At 42.4% G+C, this 25012-nt stretch overlaps 1 protein-coding gene across 1 annotated transcript in view; it reads right to left on the bottom strand.

The window, feature by feature from the left end:
- Positions 1–348: 348 nt before the first annotated feature.
- LOC124556120 (Down syndrome cell adhesion molecule-like protein Dscam2) overlaps positions 349–25012 on the bottom strand; it is an 859872-nt gene continuing 835208 nt past the window's right edge. Inside the window, exon 5 of the mRNA XM_047130140.1 lies at positions 349–484. Within this exon, the coding sequence (XP_046986096.1) occupies positions 349–484 (136 nt within the window). The remainder of the gene's footprint in view (positions 485–25012) is intronic.

Here is a 25012-nt window from a genome sequence, read left to right as displayed (position 1 = left end):
TTAAAGCATATTGTATCTTGCAACTTTGGTTTTGTATACGGGTGTCGCTTGAAATTGACTAAAGGTCGAAACTAGTCACGATGTAACCAGAGAGGGTCGGTGTAGATCAGTGGAGATGTGATAGCGTTTACATCCTTCTCACATTCCGAAATACAGTTCTTTGGAGATTACAACGAAAGCATTCACCATTGTATGCATTTACAATTTATTCAGAAGTGTACGCCTCTGCCGCAGCAACTCGACTGTTCCACGCAAAAATGTCTACGAGGTGTACGTGATAGTACCCAATCTCGATAGTAGAACGGATGAGGAGCTTCCTAGAGAGGTGCTATGCAGGTGGCTCTGTACTCACATGTAGGATGGCAGCGGGAAGCCCTGTGCAGCGCACGGCAGCTCGACCGGCTGGCGGTAGTGGGCCTGAACATGGCTCCGCGAATCCGTGATACGTGGCGGCACCGAATTCTGCGGTGACGTCACGAGCAGCCTACGAGAAAAGACAATTATGTGGATCGTCACACACTTCTATAAAAGCTTCTTTTCATCACAATAATGGGGTTACAAACAACTGTTTGAATCAATAGCAACATTGGAAATGTGGTGGTGAATCAATCACCGTTCAGTTTGGGGTCTAGTACTGTTTCTTACATACGCGAACCCCCGCTAGAGCTCCTCATAACATGTGTCAAGCAGAGCTGGTACTTTTTGCAGATGACATAAATATTATAATTAATCCGTTTCGGTTAGACACCAAGCCAATAAAACGTAAATTTCTTTTTCAAAGAATTAACAAGCGGTTTTTTGTAAACGTATTCTACCTTGATTTCGAAAAAAGCACTGTATGTTCATTTGCATACAATAAACCTAACCTGATTCACGATTTCGCTGTGCATTTTGCATTGAGTAATGTTTCAAATTTCGGGTGTGCAGCCACAGAGTTTCCTTTTCTTCAGCCGATATTTCCTAAGATGGTCGAAACACCGGTTGATGAACTGGAGTTCCTGCGCCTGCACCCTCAAAATACTACGGATCAACAAACAGAACAACTACGCCAACGTGTGACGTCAAGTGTGCTAGACTGCTGTTGAAGTTTCTCGTCAATATTTTATAAAGCTTTAGTCTTCACTTACTAATTTTAAAGTTTATTTGCGTTAATATTTTATGTAAAAGTAACTTAATAGTGGATTTTCATTAATCTCAGTCATTCTTCCTGTGTTATTAACTCGAGTGGTTTGTTATCCGAGAGTGTGCTTCCGTCGTTTGTCCAAGCCTCGCGCCTCAGTAATGTGTTTAAATTTTGCGGAGTGTAGTTGCAACTGTAGCGGTTGTTGTTGTTGTTGTGGTCTTCAGACCAGAGACTGGTTTGATGAAGCTCCCTGCTACTCTATCCTATGCAAGCTTCTTCATCTCCCAGTACCTATGCAACCTACATCCTTCTGAATTTGCTTAGTGTATTTATCTCTTGGTCTCCCTCTACGATTTTTACGCTCCACGCTGCTCTCCAATACTAAAGTGGTGATCCCTTGATGCATCAAGGGATCACCAATTTATTATTGGAGGGCAGCGTGGAGGCCTGTAGCGGTTATAAAGCTAAATACTGACAATGTTATTTGTGTTCTGTTGTACAGTTATTAAATTTAATAGTTTTCAGCTGTATTTCGTGCTGTTCATGACGAAATAACGATTTAATGAACTTTTGGTAACGTTCGCTTGCTGTGCGTTGAAGTCGTTTAGTAAACTTGGTGCTTTAGTTGTCATCTGACGTATCTTATTGTTTCTAGTGAAATATTTCAGTAAAATTTTCATTCAGAGTTTTAACTTCGTTGAGTATTACAGTGGCCGCGTGACTTTTTGGTTTTAGCTAATAATTTTGTGAAGTCTTGTTGGTATTGTTATTAGAATTTCGTGAAGTTTTGTTGGTGTTGTTATTAGCTGCGGCGTAACAGTATTAATACAAGTAGTTCCTTTCTTCGTAGACAGAGAATTTCGAGACCGCTATTGTTAGTTCTCTAAATAGTTCTACCGGTGTAACTGAACTTAGGTAACGTAGACTTATAGTATTTTTCACTAACTGTAAAATTTTACCATGAGTGAGAAGTGTGGGCTCTATCGTAGGTTTGTGAGTAGTAGGTTACGGTGTGGGATTTGTTTAAAGTAATTTCATTGGGGGAATGCAATGGGCAAGCCAGCGGGCATTCTAACGAGATCCTCTCCTGAAAATGAAGAATCTGTAGAAGAAATAAGCTGATAGAGGTGCAGGAGCGTAAGATCTGTGCCCTTCAGGTGCAGTTACACTGCGCAAAGGAAGAACTAGGTAGGTTGAGGAGGGTGAACGGTGGTGAGGAATGGGACCTGGCAGTTGGCAAGAAGACAGATAGGAGGAGGAGGTATTCAGACAGTTATAATTTGGGTATATGCAATAGATTTGACCAACTGTCACAGTTGAGTGGAGAGGAGCCTCTTGTAGCTGTAGATATAGGGAACATGCAAAAGTCCTCAGCAGTTAGGTGGCGTAGGTCAATTGCAAAATCTAACAGAAAGAAGAAGGTTCTGCTGCTACGTAGTTCGCACGGTAGAGGTGTGGGCCAGCAGTTTCAGGAAGAGTTGGGGAGTGGTCATTGTGAAGCCTAGTGCAGGGTTGACTCCGGTGATTGACAGCATAGGGGAGTTAGTAGGAATCTTATGGAGGATCAGGTAGTGATAGTGGGTGCAGCAGGGAACAGTCTTGATAGAGTTGGGGAGTATGACCTGGTAAAGATAGCTACTCTATCTGGTGGCACTAATGTGCATTTCGTGCAACTGTGTCAGCGTCATGATCGGCCTCATTTCAATGCGGCTGTTAGGTGCGTTAACATGGGGAAGGGGAGGGCGCTAATGGCACAGGGCATGGGTCACATTTCAGTGGTGCCGTGGGGTCTATCAGTAGATCGGGTTTCATTAGGCATGGCCTGCACCTCAACAGGTATGGGTAGGGGAGGCTGGCAAAGCTTATAGGTGACAATGTAGTGGGTGATGGTGGGATTAAATGTTCATATGTGTGTGAATTTCTAAGGGACTGAACTACTGAGGTCATCGGTTCCTGGACTTACACACTACTTAAACTTACTTATGCTAAGAACATACACACACACACCCATCCCCGAGAGAGAACTCAGTCCTCCGGCGGGAGGGGCCGCGCAGTCGGTGACTTGGCGCCTCTAACCACGCGGCCACTCTGCGCGGCGTGGTTAGATCACTCATAGAAAAATTCCTGTAGTAGTTGTTGCCAGCTGACAGGTATACCTGTTTAAAGGAAATCCTTATAACTAAGGGCTCACTTTCAGAGGACGTCAAGTTTCCAAGTAGAGAAGGAATTAGCAGGTATTTGAGATAAAGTTAGTGAACTGCTTGTAGATGTTGGCTCTAAGATTATTGGTATGTCGGAGCACCACTTAAGTAATTTGGCAATTCAGAGGCTTCCTTTACCAGGATACATATTGGCTGGCTGTTCTTCAAGGAGTTCCTTGCTGGGTGGGGGAGTGGCTATGTACATAAAAAACATTATTCCATTTAAGTCCATAGACGTATCAATGCCCTGCACTGAACAGATATTTGAATGTTGTGCAAGGGCAATTGAATTTCGTGAAACTAAACTTCGAATTGTTGTTGTTTTTGGGTCCCCTAACTCTGAATTCAGAGCATTTCTGCTCAAGCTAGAGAGGGTTGTTGATTCACTTTGTAGGAAGTACCAAAAATTAGTTATATGTGGTGACTTCGATATAAATTTTGTATATGATGGAGCAAAAAAAAAAAAATGGATGTTGGTAGATATCCTAAATTCATATGATCTGATGCAGACTGCGTTTTTTCCAACCAGGCTGCAGGGGAAGAGTAGCACAGCCATAGACAATTTTTATTCATTCTTCATTACTAGATGGGCATTCTGTTAGTAAAAGAGTAGCCTTTCAGACCATGAAGTACAAATTTTTACGCTAAAATGCTTTTGTAGTCAAACAAATGTCACATATACTTACAAACTATGTAGGAAAGTTAAACCAACGGCAATAGAGAGTTTTTTAAGCCTTGCTAAGGAACAAGAGTGGCGGGATGTTTATAGTGCCGGTAACACAAATGATAAATATAATGCTTTCCTTAACACATTTCTCATGCTCTTTGAGAGTTGCTTTCCATTAGAAAGTTCTAAATGGGGTACTAGCAGTAAAAGGCAGCCTGGTTGGCTGACTAGTGGGATAAGGATATAATGCAGAACATAGAGGGAATTATATCAAAATATTAGAAGTAGTCACAATCAAGCTACAGTAGCCAATTACAAACAGTACTGTAAGGTGCTTAAAAGGTTATTAGGAAGGAAAGAGAATGTGGTATGCAAATAGAATAGCTAATTCACAGGATAAAATTAAAACCATATGGTGAGTTGTGAAGGAAGTCTCTGGTCAGCAGCACAAGGTCGACGATGTAAAGTCAGTTCGTAGTAAAAATAATTTTGTTACTGATAAATTAGATATATCTACAGTATTTAACAATCATTTTCTGAAAATTTCTGGTGAATTAAACAAAAATTTAGTTTCTACAGGGAATCATATAACTTTCTTGGCAAATGCCTTTCCGAGATTGATGTCTCAAATACTCCTCTGTGATACAGACAGAGGTGAGATTGAGTCAATAATTAAATCACTGAAGACTAAGGACTCTCATGGTTATGATGGAGTGCCTAGCAGAATATTAATGTACTGTGCCGCACATGTTAGCCCTGTATTTAGCCATATTCGTAATTTTTCCTTTAGGACTGGTCAGTTTCCTGAACGATTGAAGTACTCTTCATATAATGATAACTCGTGCATATTTCATTTTTTTTCTTTGGTAGGCTATATATTTTGCTATTAATAATATTACTGATTATCTATATATTTTTTTCTTTTTCGTTGTTACAGAACCTGTGGAGAAACTGTGGTCTATCACCCTCTTCCTCTTGATCAGCCACAGTAGGAGAACACCACGTGAACTTTGAGGACATCATTATCCTCATCTTCATAAACGTCGTCTTTGTCATCAGTCTGAGACAGAGTAAAGTAATACTTTACACATAATAATAAATTATGGGTGAGCCATCCACCCCGTCTCGAAAAGAAGCGGTTCGAAACATCTGAAATCGCTATTCGAATTTTTTGTCGAAGACCATATTTAGTCTGCTAAGGCTAATGACGACAATATTTCTATAAAAAAATAATGCTCCTTAGGAAATCAGGTTTTGCAATTAATGCAGCCAGTCCGAAGCTGCTTTCCCATGACTTTGAAAGTCTGATGCCCTACATCTTCCGCATGTTTTGTATGGTTTTCCGAATAAGGTATTGTTCACGAGCTTGAAGAAGTTTTTCTAAAACTCATTTCGTGCATCATGCAGTTTTGTGGATTAATCTCTACGTATATCTTCATCGAAGGAGTTTGCCTGAATGATAAGCTTCGATGAGTCTTATTTAAAACCAATTGGGTTTTCAAATACTGTTTCAAATTTCTTTAATGGGTGACATAATTTTTAAGGTCGAAAACAGTTTCTTTGATTTATTACTGCTTGATGGAGTTGCTATTTTTTCTGGACATAAGAGTAACGCCAAATGTAAATCGTGCATATTTCCAGGGTATTCAAGATCTACTTCCAGTATGAACCACGTCTTCGAATCGTGTCGTAACTTCTTACACATCAAAATTTTGGACTGTCTCTGAAGGAAGCCATTTCAAAACTGGTACGGCAAGATGCTGCTTCATTATCCAGCTTTATAAGCTATTCATATCACATGGAATATTCGTCGTATTTCTCATCTTAATCGGACAGGACTCTGTTATTGGCAACTGCATGTCTGCAAGAGAGCGATGAACAATTGCCCCTCCGATGTGTCGTTCAACAAATTGGAGTTGTTGGATGTCGATTATTAACTGCAACTACTCTTTGCCACACCTCAAGGTGCCTGTCAGGAATTTATCGTCACGCATAAAAATGAAATAATAGGAATTTTCGTGAAGTTGAGGAAGCAACCAGTTTTGCAGCGTGTCCAGGAATGACATGCTTGTGACAGTTTCCTCCGCAAAAAAGACATGTCCATAAACTTTGTGAACAGAAACGACACAAAACATATTCAGTTTCGGTAGTCTCTTTTCACGTTCGTCGACGACGCCAGTATTTTGTAACACCCAAATTCTTACAATCTGACAGTTTACTTTACTCGATAGATGAAACGTCGATTCGATCGAAAGGAAGAATCATTCGGGTGAAGTGTTCTCTCCATATCCTGGAGAGCTGTTATGCAAAATTCATACCTTCTAGTGTGGTCGCTGGGGTACAGTTGCTGCAGTAAGTGCAACTTGTAATTCTTCGTATGCAAACGCCGTTTCAAAGTACACAACACTCACAACACTATTGTTTGAGTTGAAGTTTCTGGCCTGCACGTCTTGTGGACATCTGAGGGCTCCGTGTGAACGCATCTCGGATATGCTCGACATTTTCATCAGATTTGTGTGGCCGACCAGTGCTCTTCTCTTTTGTATCTGCAGCCAACTTCCAAGAGTTTTGTATGCCAGTTGTAAATAAACATGTCCAGCGGCGACTTCTTGCTCATTCGACGACGGAATGCACGTTGCACTTGAACAGTGGATTGTGTTCACTCAAATTCCAACATAGAAAATGATTTTGAAAGTTATCCTGGCATGAGACGCCACAATGAAAGTTAACCCGTGGGATGACTATAGAAATTGATTGAGAATGTATGCAAAATTTAGTTTACTAACAACATTTATTTTTCGAAAGGAGAAACAGACATAAATTATAGTTATTGACTGAATACTGTAAACAACTAACAGTTGGGTTATGAGAACAATTGACAAGGATCCTGGGTGACAGAAGTGTGTCAAGTACTCTGGCCCTAAAATTGTGGATAATGCAATCTGACACTGAGCAGACTTTGATTGATAATCTACAGAAGTTTCTCAACACAGGTGCAGCTGAGAGCAAGTGGCGATTGAGATCTGTACGCTCTGACAAGGCCAGAGCAGCAGTACATTACCCTGCTTGCTTTGTGCGGCGATGTAAATTGCAGCCGGTGAGAAGTGCGCGGCGGTGGTGAAATGTGGAGGTGCCTCCTGTAAATCGAACGTGGCCACGAAAGAAATGCAAAAATTTCACTGTCTAGCGATCATGCAGACGGATCGCAAGTCACTCTATACCAGAGCCTTGGAATCATGGTAGATTTCAGTGTGTGACACGCCCGTTCACTGGTCACACCAAGGAACAATTTGGCCCACTTATACGACATAGCGCACAAGCATACCAAACATCAAAACTGGTAAACTAAAATCGAATAATTGTGCCCCTGGCAAATGAGTAGTCTGAGATGTTTGAAGTCGGTACAGTAAGAACTTCACCACAGGCTCTCCATTCTAACTACTTGCAAGTGAAGTCAGTCTCAGGACAGGTCCCAAGTACCAACCACACATGCCAAAGCTTTGCCGTTTCTGCGAACTAAGAACCACAAAAATACCCCATGGTTTTAGCGCCCTACCAGGCTCCATCAACGTCTGCTTAGGCCATTAACGTTCTAGGGTATCGTTCAAGGTTCGTAATGTTGTAACCAAATCTTTAACAATTTTCCGTGTACGAAAAATAGGTGAGAGAGTAACTTGTCCTCTCTCAATTTCTCTTGTGTTGTAGTCACCATGTTGCTACAAACAAACAACGGTGCAGCTGTGTCAAAAACGTTCAATGTTCCCATATTCGCAATGTGTTTCTGTCTTTCATAGTTCATCTGTTATAAACAATTGATTAAACTAATTTTCTCATTACACTGATGGATCTTTAAGTGTGTATGTAAATCATGTATAACTATGACTTCACAATCACTTTTTATTATTAAGCTATAGGTATGGTCTTGTTCTGAATCAGCTTCGACTTTTCACAGATATTATTTAATTTGACACCATTTTTATGCATCATAAATTTTCTTAGAGAATTGTAATTATAGTTGTATATTGGAATAGCGTTTAGCATTTACCATCAAGGGTTTGCTGTTTACCATGTAGGTATTTCCCGTAATGCATCTAGCGTTGTGTGTTTAGCGTTTACTGTTTTGTGTTTAGTTTTACCTGTTTATGGCTTAGCGTTTACCTTTTGGTGCTTAATGTTTGTCGTTTAGCCTTTGGGATTAAGCAGAGGTTTAGCATTTACCATCAGGTGTTTAGCATTTACCGTTTACCATGTGTAATTTACCGTTTAGCATTTACTCTTTAGCATTCACCGTTTAGCATTTGCCATTTAACATTCAGCATGTACCGTTTACCATTTAGGATTTACCACTATGCGTTCAGTGTTAAATGTGCAATTACTGGAGGGGTGTAAGGCACACTGTTGGTCTATTTCCATCGTCTTGGTTTTTTAATGTTGTGTTAGGTTTGAAAGAAATAGGAGGGGGATTATAACGCACACAAACCCTCTGTATCTAAATTATGCAATGTAACGCCACTTTTATGCCGAAAATAACGCCTAGTTTTGGCCTTCATGGAAACAGTGAATATCTTTGACCTTCAAGTGGAGGTTAACGAAATGTTTACTACATATCTGCCATCATTTTCTAATACTATGTTCTGATCGGCTGGAAAAAGAGGGAAGGGTGAAGGGATAAAACACACTATTTGTCTGTTTCCATCATCCTTACTGGCTTCAGGTAAGGAGAGAAGGGGGCACGACTTCATGTGTCCCATTCTAAATATTGTCATTTGACACAATTTTTATACTATGTTCTGATTGGTCGGGGGCAGAGAGGAGTGGCTTTGGGTACAATGCAAAATTGGTTTGTTTCCATCATCATGTGTTCTTTATAATACTGCACTTTGATTGGCCGGAGATAAGAGGAGGGAAGGAAAAGAGTGCAATGGCGGTATGACGGCCTGTCAGCCGTGAGCCTTTTTATTGAAGCACCCGAAGACTAGCAACTCACATTTAGAGTTTTTGTTTGTTTTCATAGTTTAGTTCTTAAATACTTCACATGTTTTTGTGTGCATGCATAGTTTCAGCGTACCCGACGGAGAGTATCTGCGCTTACTGCAAGGAGTGTGGAGGCTTCTTAGGCGGTAGCGTCGCTCGAGGCGGAGTGTCAATGGCGACGCTGGCCCAGTGACTTTGTGAGTGGACCGGTAATCAGGGAGAAGTATTTCTACTATTGGACCACGGCCTCTTAGCCCGGAAGTTTTAATTACTGAAGACTCCGGCCGTGAAAGCCTACACGCTATGATTGGACCGGTAATCGCTTCTTCAGGGGGTCTGAGCAGGCACACGGGATACTGCTTTACTAGTTATTCGAGCTTCAACTTCAGGCACGTTATGGAACCCTTTAGGGAAATAGCGTCCATGGCTGGAAAGAATTCCAACGTGCAACCCACGAGTCTGGCGAGGGGCCTCATCGGAGATGTGGAGGAGACCCTGCCTGCGTCTGTTGAAAGTGCAGTGTGCAGTAGTCTGCAAGTTGTTGGTCTTGCCAGCACCAGTGACACCTGTTGCTTGGGTTATGAGGCCATCTTCAGTTCCTATAAGCGGCTGGCGTAACCTGCTGGCCTCGCTCGCGGGGTGCAGGGAGAGCTCAACATCGTACTCAGAGTACATCGAGGTCCTTTGGTTTGCAACCGAATGGAGGATCTCAGCCATAGGCTCCGTCGATTCTGTGACGGTCATGGCTGCAGACTGTTGGACATGCGCTCTGGGGTGGAAAGTTGCACGGCTCTTCTTGAAAGGTCAGTGGTGCATTACAAAAAGGAAGCAGCTACTCGGGTAGCAGCGTGCTTGTGGGGTTACATTGGGTTTTTCAGGCTAGGCGATAATTTGAGGACCTCTGATGAACCCTCACCAATCGATACGCAGAGAGCGAAATCAGATCACGTACAAGGTTGAGACACGTAGACTGTCAAAATTTTAATAGTAAATTGTTTAAGTATTCTTAACAATGCTCCTGATTTTAATGTTCTCCAGGAAAGTTCACATGCTGCAATAGTTCTGGGAACCCAGAGCTGGTTGAAACCTAAAGCAGAAAGCTACGAAATATTTAGCGAGGCATGGAACGATTATTGAAAAGGGCGATCAGACGCAATAGGAAGGAGAGTGTTCATTTCTGTCTACATAAATATTGCGTCTACCGAGGTTGCAATGGAGAGTGATTGTGAAGTTATCTGGACTCTAGCAGTAGGTCGAAGTTAACTCAGGTTAATTATCGGATGTTTTACCGACCACCTGCTTCTACCAAAACAGTTGTAGAATGATTCAAGGAAATTCTGCTCTCAGTAGAGGGGGAATACTTAGATCATGCAGTATTACATGGGGGCGACTTTTATCCACCGTGTATAGACCGAGACGTCTATGGATTCACTGCAGGTGGTACGGACGGATAGTTTTGTGAAGTACTGTTGCACATGTTTTCTGAAAACTGCCTTGAATTACTGGTTAGACAACCCACAAGCAATGGAAATACTTTAGACCTTGTAGCTACAAACGAGCCTGACCTTATCTACAGTGTCAGTATAGAGACAGTGATTAGTGATCATTACGCCACCACATTTTTTTTTTTTGGAAATTTGTGGTAAGTTCCTATGGGACCAAACTGCTGAGGTCATCGGTCATTAGGCTTACGCACCACTTAATCTAACTTACGCTAAGGACAACACAGACACCCATCCCCGAGAGAGGACTCGAACCGCCGACAGGGGAGCCGCGCGGAACGTGTCAAGGAGCCCACACCGTGAGGTTACCACGCGCGGCGCGCTATCATAGCAACGATGCTTACTAGTGATATTAAACGCGCCAAGAAAGCTAAGAGAGTATTTGTACTAGAAAAAGCAAATACAAAGTCGTTGGCATCCCACTTAGACAATGAGTGAACATCATTTAGCTCCAATATGAGGGACATAGAGGCATTATGGACAGAATTTAAGCTGATTGTAAAGCGTGCTGTGGAGGCTTATGTGTCAAGTAAGTGGATTAAGGATGCGAAGGACTCTCCGTGGTTTAATAGTCAAATCCGGAAGATACTGGGGAAGCAGAGATTGTCGCAATCTCGGTCCAAAAAAGAACGCACAAATGTTGACAGGAAAAATTTAATAGAAATTCGTGCGTCTATAAGAAGATAAATGCGCGGAGCGTGTACAACAACTTCCAGCGTCATACCTTAGAGAAAGATCTTGACGATGACTGGAAAAAAATTCAGGTCATACACAAAATCATCAAAATCACTAAGTGGATTGAAGCTTTCTATCCAGTCACTCTTAGACCAGTCTGTTGTGGCAACAAAGACAGCAAAAGGAAAGCTGAAGTTTGAAGCTTCCCGTTTAAGAAATCATTCACACAGGAGATTGTACAAGCATACCGTCGTTTGAGTGTCGCTCGGGCTTCCAAATGGAGGACGTAGAAATAGGTATTCCTGGCGCAGAGAAGTAATTGAAAGAGCTAAAAAAAAATTGTTCAAATGGCTCTGAGCACTATGGGACTTAACATCTGTGGTCATCAGTCACCTAGAACTTAGAACTACTTAAACCGGACTAACCTAAGGACATCACATACATCCATGCCCGAGGCAGCATTCTAACCTGCGACCGTAGTGGTCGCGCGGTGCTAGATTGAAGCGCCCAGAACCGCTCTTCCACAGCGGCCGGCCAGCTAAAACTACTAAGTCTGCCAGGTCCAGATGGAATCCCAATTGGGTTCCCATTTATCGCGAATATTTCACCCAGCGCAAAGTCCCAAGTAACTAGAAGACTCTAGAGTATAAGACTCTAGAGTATAAGACTCTAGAGTATAAGAAAGGTAAAGGAACGAACCCACGTAATTACAGAGGAATATCCATGGCACTAGTTTACTGCAGATATATTGGGCACTTTCTGAGTTCAAATATAATAAATTTTCTGTATACATAAAAGCTTCTATCAAAATATCAGCACGACTTAAGAAAGCATCACTTTTGCGAAACTCAGCTTTCCCTAGTCTCACATGACATCCTACAAACTATAGGTGGAGGGCTACAAAACATTGTTCAAATGGTTCTGAGCACTATGGGACTTAACATCTAAGCTAATCAGTCCCCTAGAACTTAGAACTACTTAAACCTAACGAACCTAAGGACATCACACACATCCATGCCCGAAGCAGGATTCGAACCTGCGACCGTAGCGGTCGCGCGGTTCCAGACTGAAGCGCCTAGAGCGTCTTGGCAACACCGGCCGGTGGAGGGCTACCGACAGATTCCACATTTGTAGATTTCCGGAAAGCAGTTGACATGGTGCCCCATTACAGAATGGTGACGAAGGTCCGAGCAGGTGGTTTAGTTCTCAGTTATGAGAGTGGTTAGAAGACTTTTTAAATAATAAAATCCAGTACGTTGTCCTCGATGGCGTGTTGATCAGGGAGCAGCAGTTTACCGTTATTTGCTGATGACGCTGTGGTGTACAGGAAGGTGTTGTTGTTGAGTGACTGTAGGAGGATACAAGGTGATTTAGACAGGTTTTATAGTTGGTATGACGAATGGCAGCTTTCTCTAAACGTATATAAATATAATTAGTGTGAATTTGTAGGAAAAACAAACTTGTAGCTTTCGAATATAGAATTACTAGTGTGCTGCTTGACACAGTCACATCAGTTAAATATCTATGCGTAACGTCGGAAGGTGATATGAAATGGAATGAGCACGTCAGATTTGTAGTAGGAAAGGCAAATGCTCGACTTCGTTTTATTGAGAGAACTTTGGGAAAGTGTAGCTCATCTGTAAAGGAGAGGACACATGTCACGTTAGTGAGGCGCACTTTCGAGTAATGTTGGAGTGTTTGAGATCCCCAAAAGGTCAGATTAACAGAAGACAATGAAGCCGTTCAGAAGCGTGCTGCTGAATTTGTTACTGGTAGGCTCGAGTATCACGCTAGTATTAAGTAGATGCTTTGTGAACTCAAATATCGAGTAGTGGAGGATAGAAGACTTTCCTTCCGAGAGGCACAATTGCGGAAATTCAGAGAACCTGAATTTGAGGCTGAATGCACATCGATTCTGCTGCCACCAACTTACAATTCGCGTAAGGACCGCGAAGATAAGCTGGGAGATAACAGGGCTCGCTCTGAGGCCTACAGACAGTCGTAACTCCTCTGCTCTATTTGTGAGTGGAACAGGAAAGGACATGACTACATTTACATCTACATCTAGGTGATTACTCTGCTGTTCACAATAAAGTACCTGGCAGAGGGTTCAATGAACCATCTCCAAGATGTCTCTCTACCGTTCCACTCTCGAAAGGCACGCGGGAAAAACGAGCACTTAAATTTTTCTGTGCGGGCCCTGATTACTCTTATTTTATCGCGATGATCTTTTCTCCCTATGTAGGTGGATACCAACAGAATGTTTTCACAATCGAAGGAGATAACTGGTGATTGAAATTTCATGAGAAGATCCAGTCGCATCGAAATCGCCTTTATTTTAATAATTGCCTCATCCGTCAGTCCCACCTGATGGGGATCCCAGACCGCACAGCAATACTCCAGAATAGGGCGGACACGCGTGGTGTACGCAGTCTCTGTAGTAGACCTGTTGCACCTTCTAAGTGTTCTGCCAATGAATCGCAGTCTTTGGTTTGCTCTACCCACAATAAGTATTTAGTTGAATTTACAGCCTTCAGATTTGTGTGACTTATCGCGTAATAGAAATTTAACTGATTTATTTTAGTACTCATGTGAATAATTTCACACTTTTCCTTATTCAGAGTCAATTGCCACTTTTCGCACCATACAGATATCTTACCTAAATAATTTTGGAAGTCGTTTTGATCATCTGATGACTTTACAAGACGGTAAATGACAGCATCATCTGCAAACAATCTAAGATGGTTACTCAGATTGTCTCCTATGTCGTTAATATAGATCAGGAACAATAGAGAGCCTATAACACTTCCTTGGGGAACACCGGATATTACTTCTGTTTTACTCGATGACTTTATGTCTATTACCACGAACTGTGACCTTTCTGACAGGAAATCACGAATCCAGTCGCACAACTGAGGCGATACTCCGTAGGCACGCAGTTTGGTTAGAATACGCTTGTGAGGAACGGTGTCGAAAGCCTTCTGGAAATCTAAAAGTATGGAATCAATTTGACATCCCCCGTCGATAACACATATTACTTCATGAGTATAAAGAGCTAGTTGTGCTTACAAGAACGATATTTTCTGAAACCGTGCTGAGTATGTGTCAATAAATCGTTTTCTTCGAGGTATTTCATAATGTTCGAATACAGTATATGTTCCAAAACACTACTGCAGATCTACATTAGTGACATGGGCCTGTAATTTAGCGGATTATTCCTACTTCCCTTTTTGGGTATTGGTGTGACTTGAGCAATTTTCCAGTCTTTAGGTACGGATCTTTCTGTGAGCAAGCGGTTGTATATAATTGCTAAATATGGAGCTATTTTATCAGCATACTCAGAGAGGAACCTGACTGGTATACAATCTTGACCGGAGGCCTTGCTTTTATTGAGTGATTTAAGTTGCTTCGTTACACCGAAGAACTCTACTTCTATGTTTCTCATCTTGTTAGTTGTTCTTGATTAGCATACAGGAATATTTACTTCGTCTTCTTTGGTGAAGGAGTTTCGGAAAACCGTGTTTAATAACTCTGCTTTAGTGGAACTGACATCAGTGACTTCTCCGTTGTTATCGCGCAGTGTGAGTATTGATTGCGTCTTGCCACTGGTGTGCTTTATGTATGACCAGAATCTCTTTGGGTTTTCTGCCAGATTTTGAGACAGAATTTCGTTCTGGATATTATTAAAAGCATCTCGCATTGAAGTACGTGCCATATTTCGAACTTCTGTACAACTTTGCCAATCTTGGGGATTTTGCGTTCTTTTAAATTTGGCATGCATTTTTCGTTGCTTCCGCAACAACGGTCTGATCCGTTTTGTGTACCATGGGGGATCAGTACCATCACTTATTAATGTATGTGGTATATATCTCTCAATTGCTGTCGATACTATCTCTTTGAAAACATTCCTCAACTTTTCTACAGTTAGACGATCAGATCGGGAGGAGTGAAGATTAGTAGTGGTATGTGGCACCCTCTGCAAGGAACTGTATCGTGGCTTGTAGAGTATGTATGTAGATAAAAAACACTACTGGGCAAGAAAGTTCTTTATGTTAATTTTATTCTGATGGTACGCCTTCTTTTAATACTTCGCTGTAGTTGGCTGGGGAATAGAGTGGGGCGGGGGGGGGGGGGGAAGGGGGCACTTGGGGAAAAAAGCGTAATAGAGCTGGCTGTAATTTTTAGAAAAGTTCCTACCAATTCGTTTTAAATTTCCCACCAATGTCATATTGTATGAGAATGCAGGGTTTCTCGGCGAATCTCGATGGTAAAATCTTCTCAGGTTGACAGCCGTGTCAATGTGTTGTTCTCCAGCAACGTTTCAGCAAGTTTCTTGCTTGCCATCTTCAGACTACGCCTGAAGACGGCAAGTAAGAAACAACACATTGACTCGGCTGTGAACCCGAGAAGATTTCATCAATGTCATATTGGATTTTCTTGAATTTACTGACATCTGCTAGCTTTGGTTTTTAAATTTCCGGTTCTTTTTTAAAATTTTCTACCAATTTAAATTTGACATATTTCGAATTTCTTACTAGTTATTTGAATTTTCCCGCCATCTTCCATCTAGGATTTTTTGGACTTCCTGCCAAAAGAGACTGCAGCACTATGACGGTGGTTCCACCTAATGGCCGAAACTTGAAGTGTGATCCTTGACGTATATGTCGTTACTACTTTCTCCCTCTGAAAAATTTCTGTGGCCGATGGAATTGGGATATAGGAGGTAGCATTGTCGGAAAATGGTACATGTCGAAATTATGTGCTGAATACAGTTGGAGTACTCAATCTGTGTATGCATATGTTATCCAGCGAGCTGGCTGCTACTAGTGACAAGTAGCGACGGGCAAGTTGCCCTGGATGAAGTTTATCCTACATATAGATTAATTCCATATTATCTTATTATGACAGCTATCTCATCACAATAATTAAAAGTGGGTGTCTGGTTGCAAGATCCCCTCGTGTTTTAGACATCCATAAATATTTCTAAGCAGAGCCACGAGTTCGTAAAATGTTGTATAGGCGATGTGCACTACACTTGTTCTTCCTGCCCACTGTAGACTGCATAATTAAAGTTAATCTATTCCTGTGGACCAACTTACTGAACTGGTACTAAGACAATTTATGTCCCAGTTCGGTGCTTTACTCTTGCTGACACTCCCTTGTGGTAGATCTCACAGCGTACTGGAATCGTTCAGAGCTACAAACAGTCTGTGTCGTTATTATAGTACTTGTGAGTTGCTGATCTACTTTAAAAATTTCGAGTGATGCCATTACGGTGCATTTGTCGACAAACACCTCAAAATAATTCACAGTCACTGAGTCAGATACATCTAATTTCAAAAAACGTGGTTAGCTGTATCTCACTCAGTGACTGTGAATTATTTTACGGTAAAATATGGGGGAATGTGCAACACAGAGATCAGAACCTGAGTGAATCGTAACAATGACAGAAGTGCTTAGCATGCAACAGAACTCCAGCACACTTTGTATAGCACAGCTATGATTTGCATGTTGATAGAAAAAATTAATCATCGTTTGTTTCTAAATATAAATATACTGTAGGAAAACAGTCGGAGCACCAAGAAGGAGTTGTGCGACATATATGAAAGTTGGTAGGCGTTTCTTACATCTGAGCCGGCCGGTGTGGCCGTGCGGTTCTAAGCGCTTCAGTTTGGATCCGCGTGACCGCTACGGTCGCAGGTTCGAATTCTGCCCCGGCATGGATGTGTGTGATGTCCTTAGGTTAGTCAGGTTTAAGTAGTTCGTAGTTCTAGGGGCCTGATAGCCTCAGAAGTTACGTCCCATAGTGCTCCGAGCCATTTGAACCTTTTTTTCTTACATCTGAAAGATAGAAGGTTCTTAAAACTTACGACAAGTGGCTCTGAGCACTATGGGACTTAACATCTGTGGTCATCAGTCCCTTAGAACTGAGAACTACTTAAGCCTAACTAACCTAAGGACATCACACACATCCATGCCCGAGGCAGGATTCGAACCTGCGACCGTAGCAGTCGCGCGGTTCCGGACTGAGCGCCTAGAACCGCTAGACCACCGCGGCCGGCTATGACAAGTCTCAGAAAACAAAAATACCTACAGATGAAGTATAATTTATAAAGAGATAGTTGAGTTGGCAAGCGTATCTGGGCCTCTCACAACAACTGAGAGTGGTTTTAATTACATATTAGCGATAATGGAGGTTTTTCGAAATTTTTGAGAGTGCATTAATTAAGTGGCAACGGCCTTGCCGCAGTGGATACACCGGTTCCCGTGAGATCACCGAAGTTAAACGCAGTCTGGCTTGGTCAGCACTTGGATAGGTGACCATCCAGGCCGCCATGCGCTGTTGCCATTTTCCGGTTTAAAATGGTTCAAATGGCTCTGAGCACTATGGGACTTAACATCTTAGGTCATCAGTCCCCAAGAACTTAGAACTACTTAAACCTAACTAACCTAAGGACATCACACACATCCATGCCCGAGGCAGGATTCGAACCTTCGACCGTAGCAGTCCCGCGATTCCGGACTGCAGCGCCTAGAACCGCAAGACCACCGCGACCGGCGCCATTTTCCGGGATGCACTCAGCCTCGTGATGCCAATTGAGGAGCTACTCGACCGAATAAGCAGCTCCGGTCAAAGAAAACCATAATAACGACTGGGAGAGCGGTGTGCTGACCCCACGCCCCTCCTATCCGCATCCTCCACTGAGGATCACACGGCGGTCGGATAGTCCTGGTAGGCCACTCCTGGCCTGAAGACGGAGTGCTTTTTATTATTTAAGTGCTAAACTGTAGTACCGTGATCATAGAAAATGAAACGTACAAACCATGGACGTAATACACTCCTGGAAATGGAAAAAAGAACACATTGACACCGGTGTGTCAGACCCACCATACTTGCTCCTGACACTGCGAGAGGGCTGTACAAGCAATGATCACACGCACGGCACAGCGGACACACCAGGAACCGCGGTGTTGGCCGTCGAATGGCGCTAGCTGCGCAGCATTTGTGCACCGCCGCCGTCAGTGTCAGCCAGTTTGCCGTGGCATACGGAGCTCCGTCGCAGTCTTTAACACTGGTAGCACGCCGCGACAGCGTGGACGTGAACCGTATGTGCAGTTGACGGACTTTGAGCGAGGGCGTATAGTGGGCATGCGGGAGGCCGGGTGGACGTACCGCCGAATTGCTCAACACGTGGGGCGTGAGGTCTCCACAGTACATCGATGTTGTCGCCAGTGGTCGGCGGAAGGTGCACGTGCCCGTCGACCTGGGACCGGACCGCAGCAACGCACGGATGCACGCCAAGACCGTAGGATCCTACGCAGTGCTGTAGGGGACCGCACCGCCACTTCCCAGCAAATTAGGGACACTGTTGCTCCTGGGGTATCGTCGAGGACCATTCGCAACCGTCTCCATGAAGCTGGGCTACGGTCCCGCACACCGTTAGGCCGTCTTCCGCTCACGACCCAACATCGTGCAGCCCGCCTCCAGTGGTGTCGCGACAGGCGTGAATGGAGGGACGAATGGAGACGTGTCGTCTTCAGCGATGAGAGTCGCTTCTGCCTTGGTGCCAATGATGGTCGTATGCGTGTTTGGCGCCGTGCAGGTGAGCGCCACAATCAGGACTGCATACGACCGAGGCACACAGGGCCAACACCCGGCATCATGGTGTGGGGAGCGATCTCCTACACTGGCCGTACACCACTGGTGATCGTCGAGGGGACACTGAATAGTACATCCAAACCGTCATCGAACACATCATTCTACCATTCCTAGACCGGCAAGGGAACTTGCTGTTCCGACAGGACAATGCACGTCCGCATGTATCCCGTGCCACCCAACGTGCTCTAGAAGGTGTAAGTCAACTACCCTGGCCAGCAAGATCTCCGGATCTGTCCCCCATTGAGCATGTTTGGGACTGGATGAAGCGTCGTCTCACGCCGTCTGCACGTCGAGCACGAACGCTGGTCCAACTGAGGCGCCAGGTGGAAATGGCATGGCAAGCCGTTCCACAGGACTACATCCAGCATCTCTACGATCGTCTCCATGGGAGAATAGCAGTCTGCATTGCTGCGAAAGGTGGATATACACTGTACTATTGCCGACATTGTGCATGCTCTGTTGCCTGTGTCTATGTGCCTGTGGTTCTGTCAGTGTGATCATGTGATGTATCTGACCCCAGGAATGTGTCAATAAAGTTTCCCCTTCCTGGGACAATGAATTCACGGTGTTCTTATTTCAATTTCCAGGAGTGTAATTTGATAAAGAAAAATGTAACTTGAGAGTATGGGCCACATTTTTTCGGGAGGTGGGGAAGACTGTGAACATCATGTCAGTGACTGTCGCTTGGTTTCAGAATATTACTGGCAGCATCAGATTTCATTTCCTGTAATGATGATGTGAACTTCCTTCAGATGAGAGTCGCATCCCCTGCGAGCAGTATAAACGAAACAAAAACATCCTGCACGTTCTGGATCACGGACTTTGTAACAACAACAACGCTGTACTATTGTACATATAATAATTTTTGCTTCTGTTTTTCGATAAATTAGTATAATCGATGTTCTGATTTCATTTCTTTTTTGTTTCATGCCATTATGTTAAAGGAACTGTAAACAATTTTCGATGTGAATATTAATGTTTATGTCAAATAGCAAGCAATATTATAACAAGATGGAAATGTAAGAAATGTTGAAACTGTTGTAAGATGTTAAAGTTGTAATTGTGCGCCTGGTCCATACGTAGGCAATGTATTAGAATATGTAGAATGTAAAACCTCTGATGAATACCCTGTCTGTAGGGGAGCGGTAAAAGGTGGATGGCAGACGAGCGCGGGAAAATGCACACGGGCGCGGCACGGCATAACGGGCTCAGCAGTAGTAGTCGGAGTTGGGCATCGGTCTAAGTAACACGTTCTGGATCGAGGAGGCTCTCCTGGAAGACGTAGTTTCATTGAGCCTCGGATGTGCCGTTTCCGACGACTATACAGTATGGCAAAATTACATAGGCACTAAATGGAAAAATATTGCGACGCTATGAAGAAGTAAAGTGCCGATACATCAAGAGCCATAGCTGTGATTGTGTGTGTGCTCTGCGCCTCGCCATCTCGCCGCCCGCCAACCGCCGCATCGATACGAACAGGTTGAATCTTTTAGTACTGTATTCGTGTGGACCAGTGTTACTTTTGTTCCTTACTGTTCAATAACAACTTAACTTTTACCAGAACTGTCCTATCATTTAATTATCCTCATCACTAACCTAGACAGGATCCTCTCCACATGTTGTGCAATCCGAGTGTCCCGAGATGAAGATTTAAAGTTTATGTTAATAATAATTACCTGCAGACCTATTTATGTTAGAATGATATTTAAAGAACTTTGTTGTTAATGAATATATAGGTAAATAATATAGGTGTGACAAAGTTGGAAGATAATGTTGAAATTGGTTTAGTAATGAAGGCTAATTAATTTGAGACAAAAATAATGGTAGTTAAATGAGCAAGAAATAAGACAAAAAGAGTAGTAACTCATATATTGGTAATCTTGAGTGCTTAACAATTTCGATAATCAAAAATTTCACTACAGTGATCGTAACAGTTTCAGGGTTCCCCCCTTTTTTCTTTTCTATTCATGTAAATTCTGTAAATTCTGAAATGTACTGAACTGATTTGACCAACAAAGTTAAAGTCAAGATAAAACCAAAAGGTATTAGTGTTTTACCTTTTTCAAAATTGACATTGTATGTGTGTTTCGAAAGTGTTATTTCTAGGGCAACCTATGCCCGATTTTAATCAGATCAATAGACTGTACGAAGTTTGTAGTAAACATTATAGTGTATTGTTGTGTATTTATGGCTTGTTCATATTAGTACAGAAAGTGAAATTATTAGTTCAGTAGATTTTCTGGTTCTAAAACTTACCATATTATGCAGTGTTATTACGTGTTGTTTTGCATACACGTACTTCAACTTGTACAGGGCAGAAACTCAATTAATGCCTAGTTAGGCTGGCGACCGTTTTATTAACAAATTGGTAGCATCTGCTGTGTTGTTTCTTGTCCGTCCTAACGTGTAGTTGCACTTCAGACTTGCTTGACGTATCATTGTTGTTACTGAGTGGGTGAAAGTCTGATTTTGCCTCCATTCTGGTACACGCGGTCAACATATATACCAAAATCCTTTATTATAAGGTGAAGCCCGTCAACTTACCATAGTACAGGCTTTAATAAGTATCGTGCGCAGTAGCGTCGTGCTACAACTTGAGCTCTTCTTCATGAACTGTAACATTTACCATCTTCACAGAAGGAAATACCAAGCTCGGCACGATCTAGTTTCAGACAAAATCACTGAAGGGCCAAAGAAACTGGTATAGGCACGCGTATTTAAGTACAGAGATAAGTAAACAGCAGAACACGGCGCTGCGGTCGGCAACGCTTATACAAGACAGCATGTGTCTGGCGCCTTTGTTAGATCGGTCACTGCTGCTACAATGGCAGGTTATCAAGATTTGAGTTTGAACGTGGTGTTATGGGACACAGAATATCCGAGGTAGCGATGAAGTGGGGAATTTCACGTACGACCATTTCACGAGTGTACCGTGAATATCAGGAATCCGGTAAAACATCAAATCTCCGACATCGCTGCGGCCGGGAAAAGATCTTGCAAGAATGGGACCAACGACGCCTGAAGAGAATCGTTCAACGTGATAGAGTTGCAATCCTTCCGTAAATTACTGCAGGTTTAAACGCTAGGCCATCAACAAGTGTCAGCGTGCGAAACATTCAACGAAACATCATCGATATGGGCTTTCGGATTTAATGGCCCACTCGTGTACCCTTCATGACTGCACGACACAAAGCTTTACGTCTCGCCTGGGCTCGTCAACACCGATATCGGACTGTTGACGACTGGAAACATGTTGCCCGATCGGTAGAATCTCGTTTCAAATTGTATGGATCGGATGAACGTGTACGGGTGTGGAAATAACCTCGTGAGACCATGGACGCTGCATGTCAGCAGGAGACTGTTAAAGCTAGTGGAGGCTCTGTAATGTTGTGGGACGTGTTCAATTGGAGTGATGTGTGACCACTGTTACGTCTAGATACGACTCTGACAGGTGACACGTACCTGGTCAGCAGCATCCATTGACATCCATTGTGCATTCCTTCGGACGTGGTTAATTCCAGCAGGACAATGCGATATCCAACACGTTCAGAATAGCTGGAGAGTGGCTCCAGCAACACTCTTCTTAGTTTAATAACTTCTGCTAGCCAACAAACTTCCCAGACATGAACATTATTGAGGATATCTGGGATGCCTTGCAACGTGGTGTTCAGAAGAGATCTCCATCCCCTCGTACTGTTGCGGATTTATGGACAGCCCTGCAGGATTCATGGTGTCAGTTCCCTCCAGCACTGCTTCAGACATTTTTCAAGTCCATGCCAATTCGTGTTGCAGCACTTCTGGGTGCTCGAAGGTGCCCTGCACGGTATTAGGCAGGTGTACCAGCTTCTTTGGCTCTTCAGTGTATAATAGTGTTCTCGCTTCTAGTAACTTCAATTCAGTACGGTGCGATCTCCCTCCCAATAGAAAAAGAGGCGGTTCGATTCAAGGAGGTTTAAATTTTCATTGGAATACGCATTACAATGATCATGATGAAGAAAAGAATGATAGAAAGGAAGAGAGGACTTGGGAAAAAGTAGTGCTGAGAGGGAAGGCTAAAGGGGAGTTTGTGAGAGGCCCTACCACAAACTCAGGTACTTGTCAGACTGATTGCAATCAAACATAGGATGAGGAAAGACTTCTATAATGTAAGAGAAGCCCTTTTAATGAAACAGAGAACGAAAGTAAAGAGTATTATCAGCTTGTAGTAAGTGTTGAAATTAATGGTATTGCCACAGGTAGCTAATTGTGCGTCATTGCAAAAAGGTTTTACGATCAAATGACAAACAAAGGAGAAGTACCAGTGTTACTAGTACAAGGAGTTAGGTCACAGGTTCTTTTGGAGGAAACAGTAAAATAATAAAGAAATAATAGAAGTGAGAATGCAACAACACTATTGAAAGTCAATGCTATAGTGGTACCAGACTTTTTTATTGGTCTTATCATAGAAACAGATCTTTTAGTAAACCATACAGCTGTCATAGACTCTGGGAGAGGCAATACGATAGTGACAGCAAATGATACTAATAATGAAGTCAAGTGTGCTAATAATTTTAGGCTTCATGAAGAAGCACAGAGTAGATGCTACGTAAATATAATGCGTGAATATTTTCAATTGGAGGCCAATAAGAACTGAAGTATGTCATAGAAAGGATAGCGGGATTACAGTAATATTCTAACAAAAGTTTTAGATGACGAAATAAGGGCTAAAGAGTACGAGATTAAAGTAACTAACCAAACTGGAAAGGATAATCAGAGTAACTGCTTTTGAACTATAAGAAGGAGTTTTCATAGGAACTAGATTTATGAAATGTGACCCTTTCGTGTTCTGAGTCAATCCTCACAAGCCATTTAAATTAAAACCTTGTTTAATACCATTAGCAAAAATAAATGCCGTAGGCAGGAAAAATTCAAAGAATGCTGGATTTAAAGATCGAATCCACTGGTATATGTGACTAAAAAGGACGGTTCAGTGCGAGTAACCTTAAACGCCAGTTAACAGAACCTCAGAAAGACAGGTCAGAACCTCATGTGTCATTACTACAAAAATTTTAGGGGGCCATCATGCACTTTAAGACAAATAAACGACACACCATAAATGAGTTATGCAAACTGGTCACAAACTGATGTTCATACACGCATCAACGGGAAATTTTCAACTGTAAACTTTGGCGGCCTATGTATGAATGTGTGTCGCTGCAGCGCAGTTTCACCGAGCACCTGGCAAGGGTACTACACGGGGGACATGCCGATACTGTGGCATAAAGTCTTTTCGAATTTCATTCCGTGTACTCAATTGGACAGTAATTATTACTCGCAGACAGGAGCCTGAAAAATATACGTAGGAGTGTAGTTGGGGTCAAAGAAGCCGGTTGCAGTTTTTAATGGTTGCTGGGAATTAATACAAAACGTGTATTCCTCAATATTGGACCCCTTTTTAGATCAAGATAAGTGATTTTAGATCTTTATATAGATTGTTCTTATTCCTAGTATTGATACTATATATTGAACTATTGACTGGAAACAGAGATTCATTACTTGCAAAAATTTTCATTAAGAGTAAGTATACTGAGAAGCAGTGGTTAGAATAAAAAGTTCCTTGAACAGGTTTTACATGATGTTCTTGACTTTATACCACAAAGTATTCTTATTACACACTTCTGCACGCTGAAAACTTTTGTTCACTTTGATGAGTTACCCCAGAATATGATCCCCTACGACATAATAGAATTAAATGTAAACAAAGTATGCATGTTTTTTGCTATGTTTATATCTCCTACTTCTGACATCGTTGTTGCAGCAAAGACAGACTTGTTTAGGCGCTTCAGCAATTTTGTAGTATGCCCTTCCCCACTGAATTTATTACTGAGTTGTAATCCCAGAAATTTAACACTGTCAATCTCTTCTATCTCCATGTCTTCATGTGTTATACACATACTGGAAGGAAATCTCTTGCAGGTCCTGAACTGTATGTAGTTTGTCTTTTCAGATTTCAATGACAGGTAAATTTGCTTTAAACCATTTATTAATGTGAGTGAAAATTTGATTAGCAGCCATTTCTAAATCTGTTCTTAACTTTCTGCTTATTGAAAGAAACTTAGTATCTGGCAATGTGACGTATGAGAGATCATTAATGTACACAAGAAAAGGAAACAAACCCAAAATGGAACCTTGAGGAACACCACGTGAAATTAATTCCCAATCAGATCAAGA

This window comes from Schistocerca americana, chromosome X (genome assembly GCF_021461395.2).
Source record: "Schistocerca americana isolate TAMUIC-IGC-003095 chromosome X, iqSchAmer2.1, whole genome shotgun sequence".
Classification (NCBI taxonomy): domain Eukaryota; kingdom Metazoa; phylum Arthropoda; class Insecta; order Orthoptera; family Acrididae; genus Schistocerca; species Schistocerca americana.
This window is presented reverse-complemented; position numbering and strand designations above follow the sequence as displayed.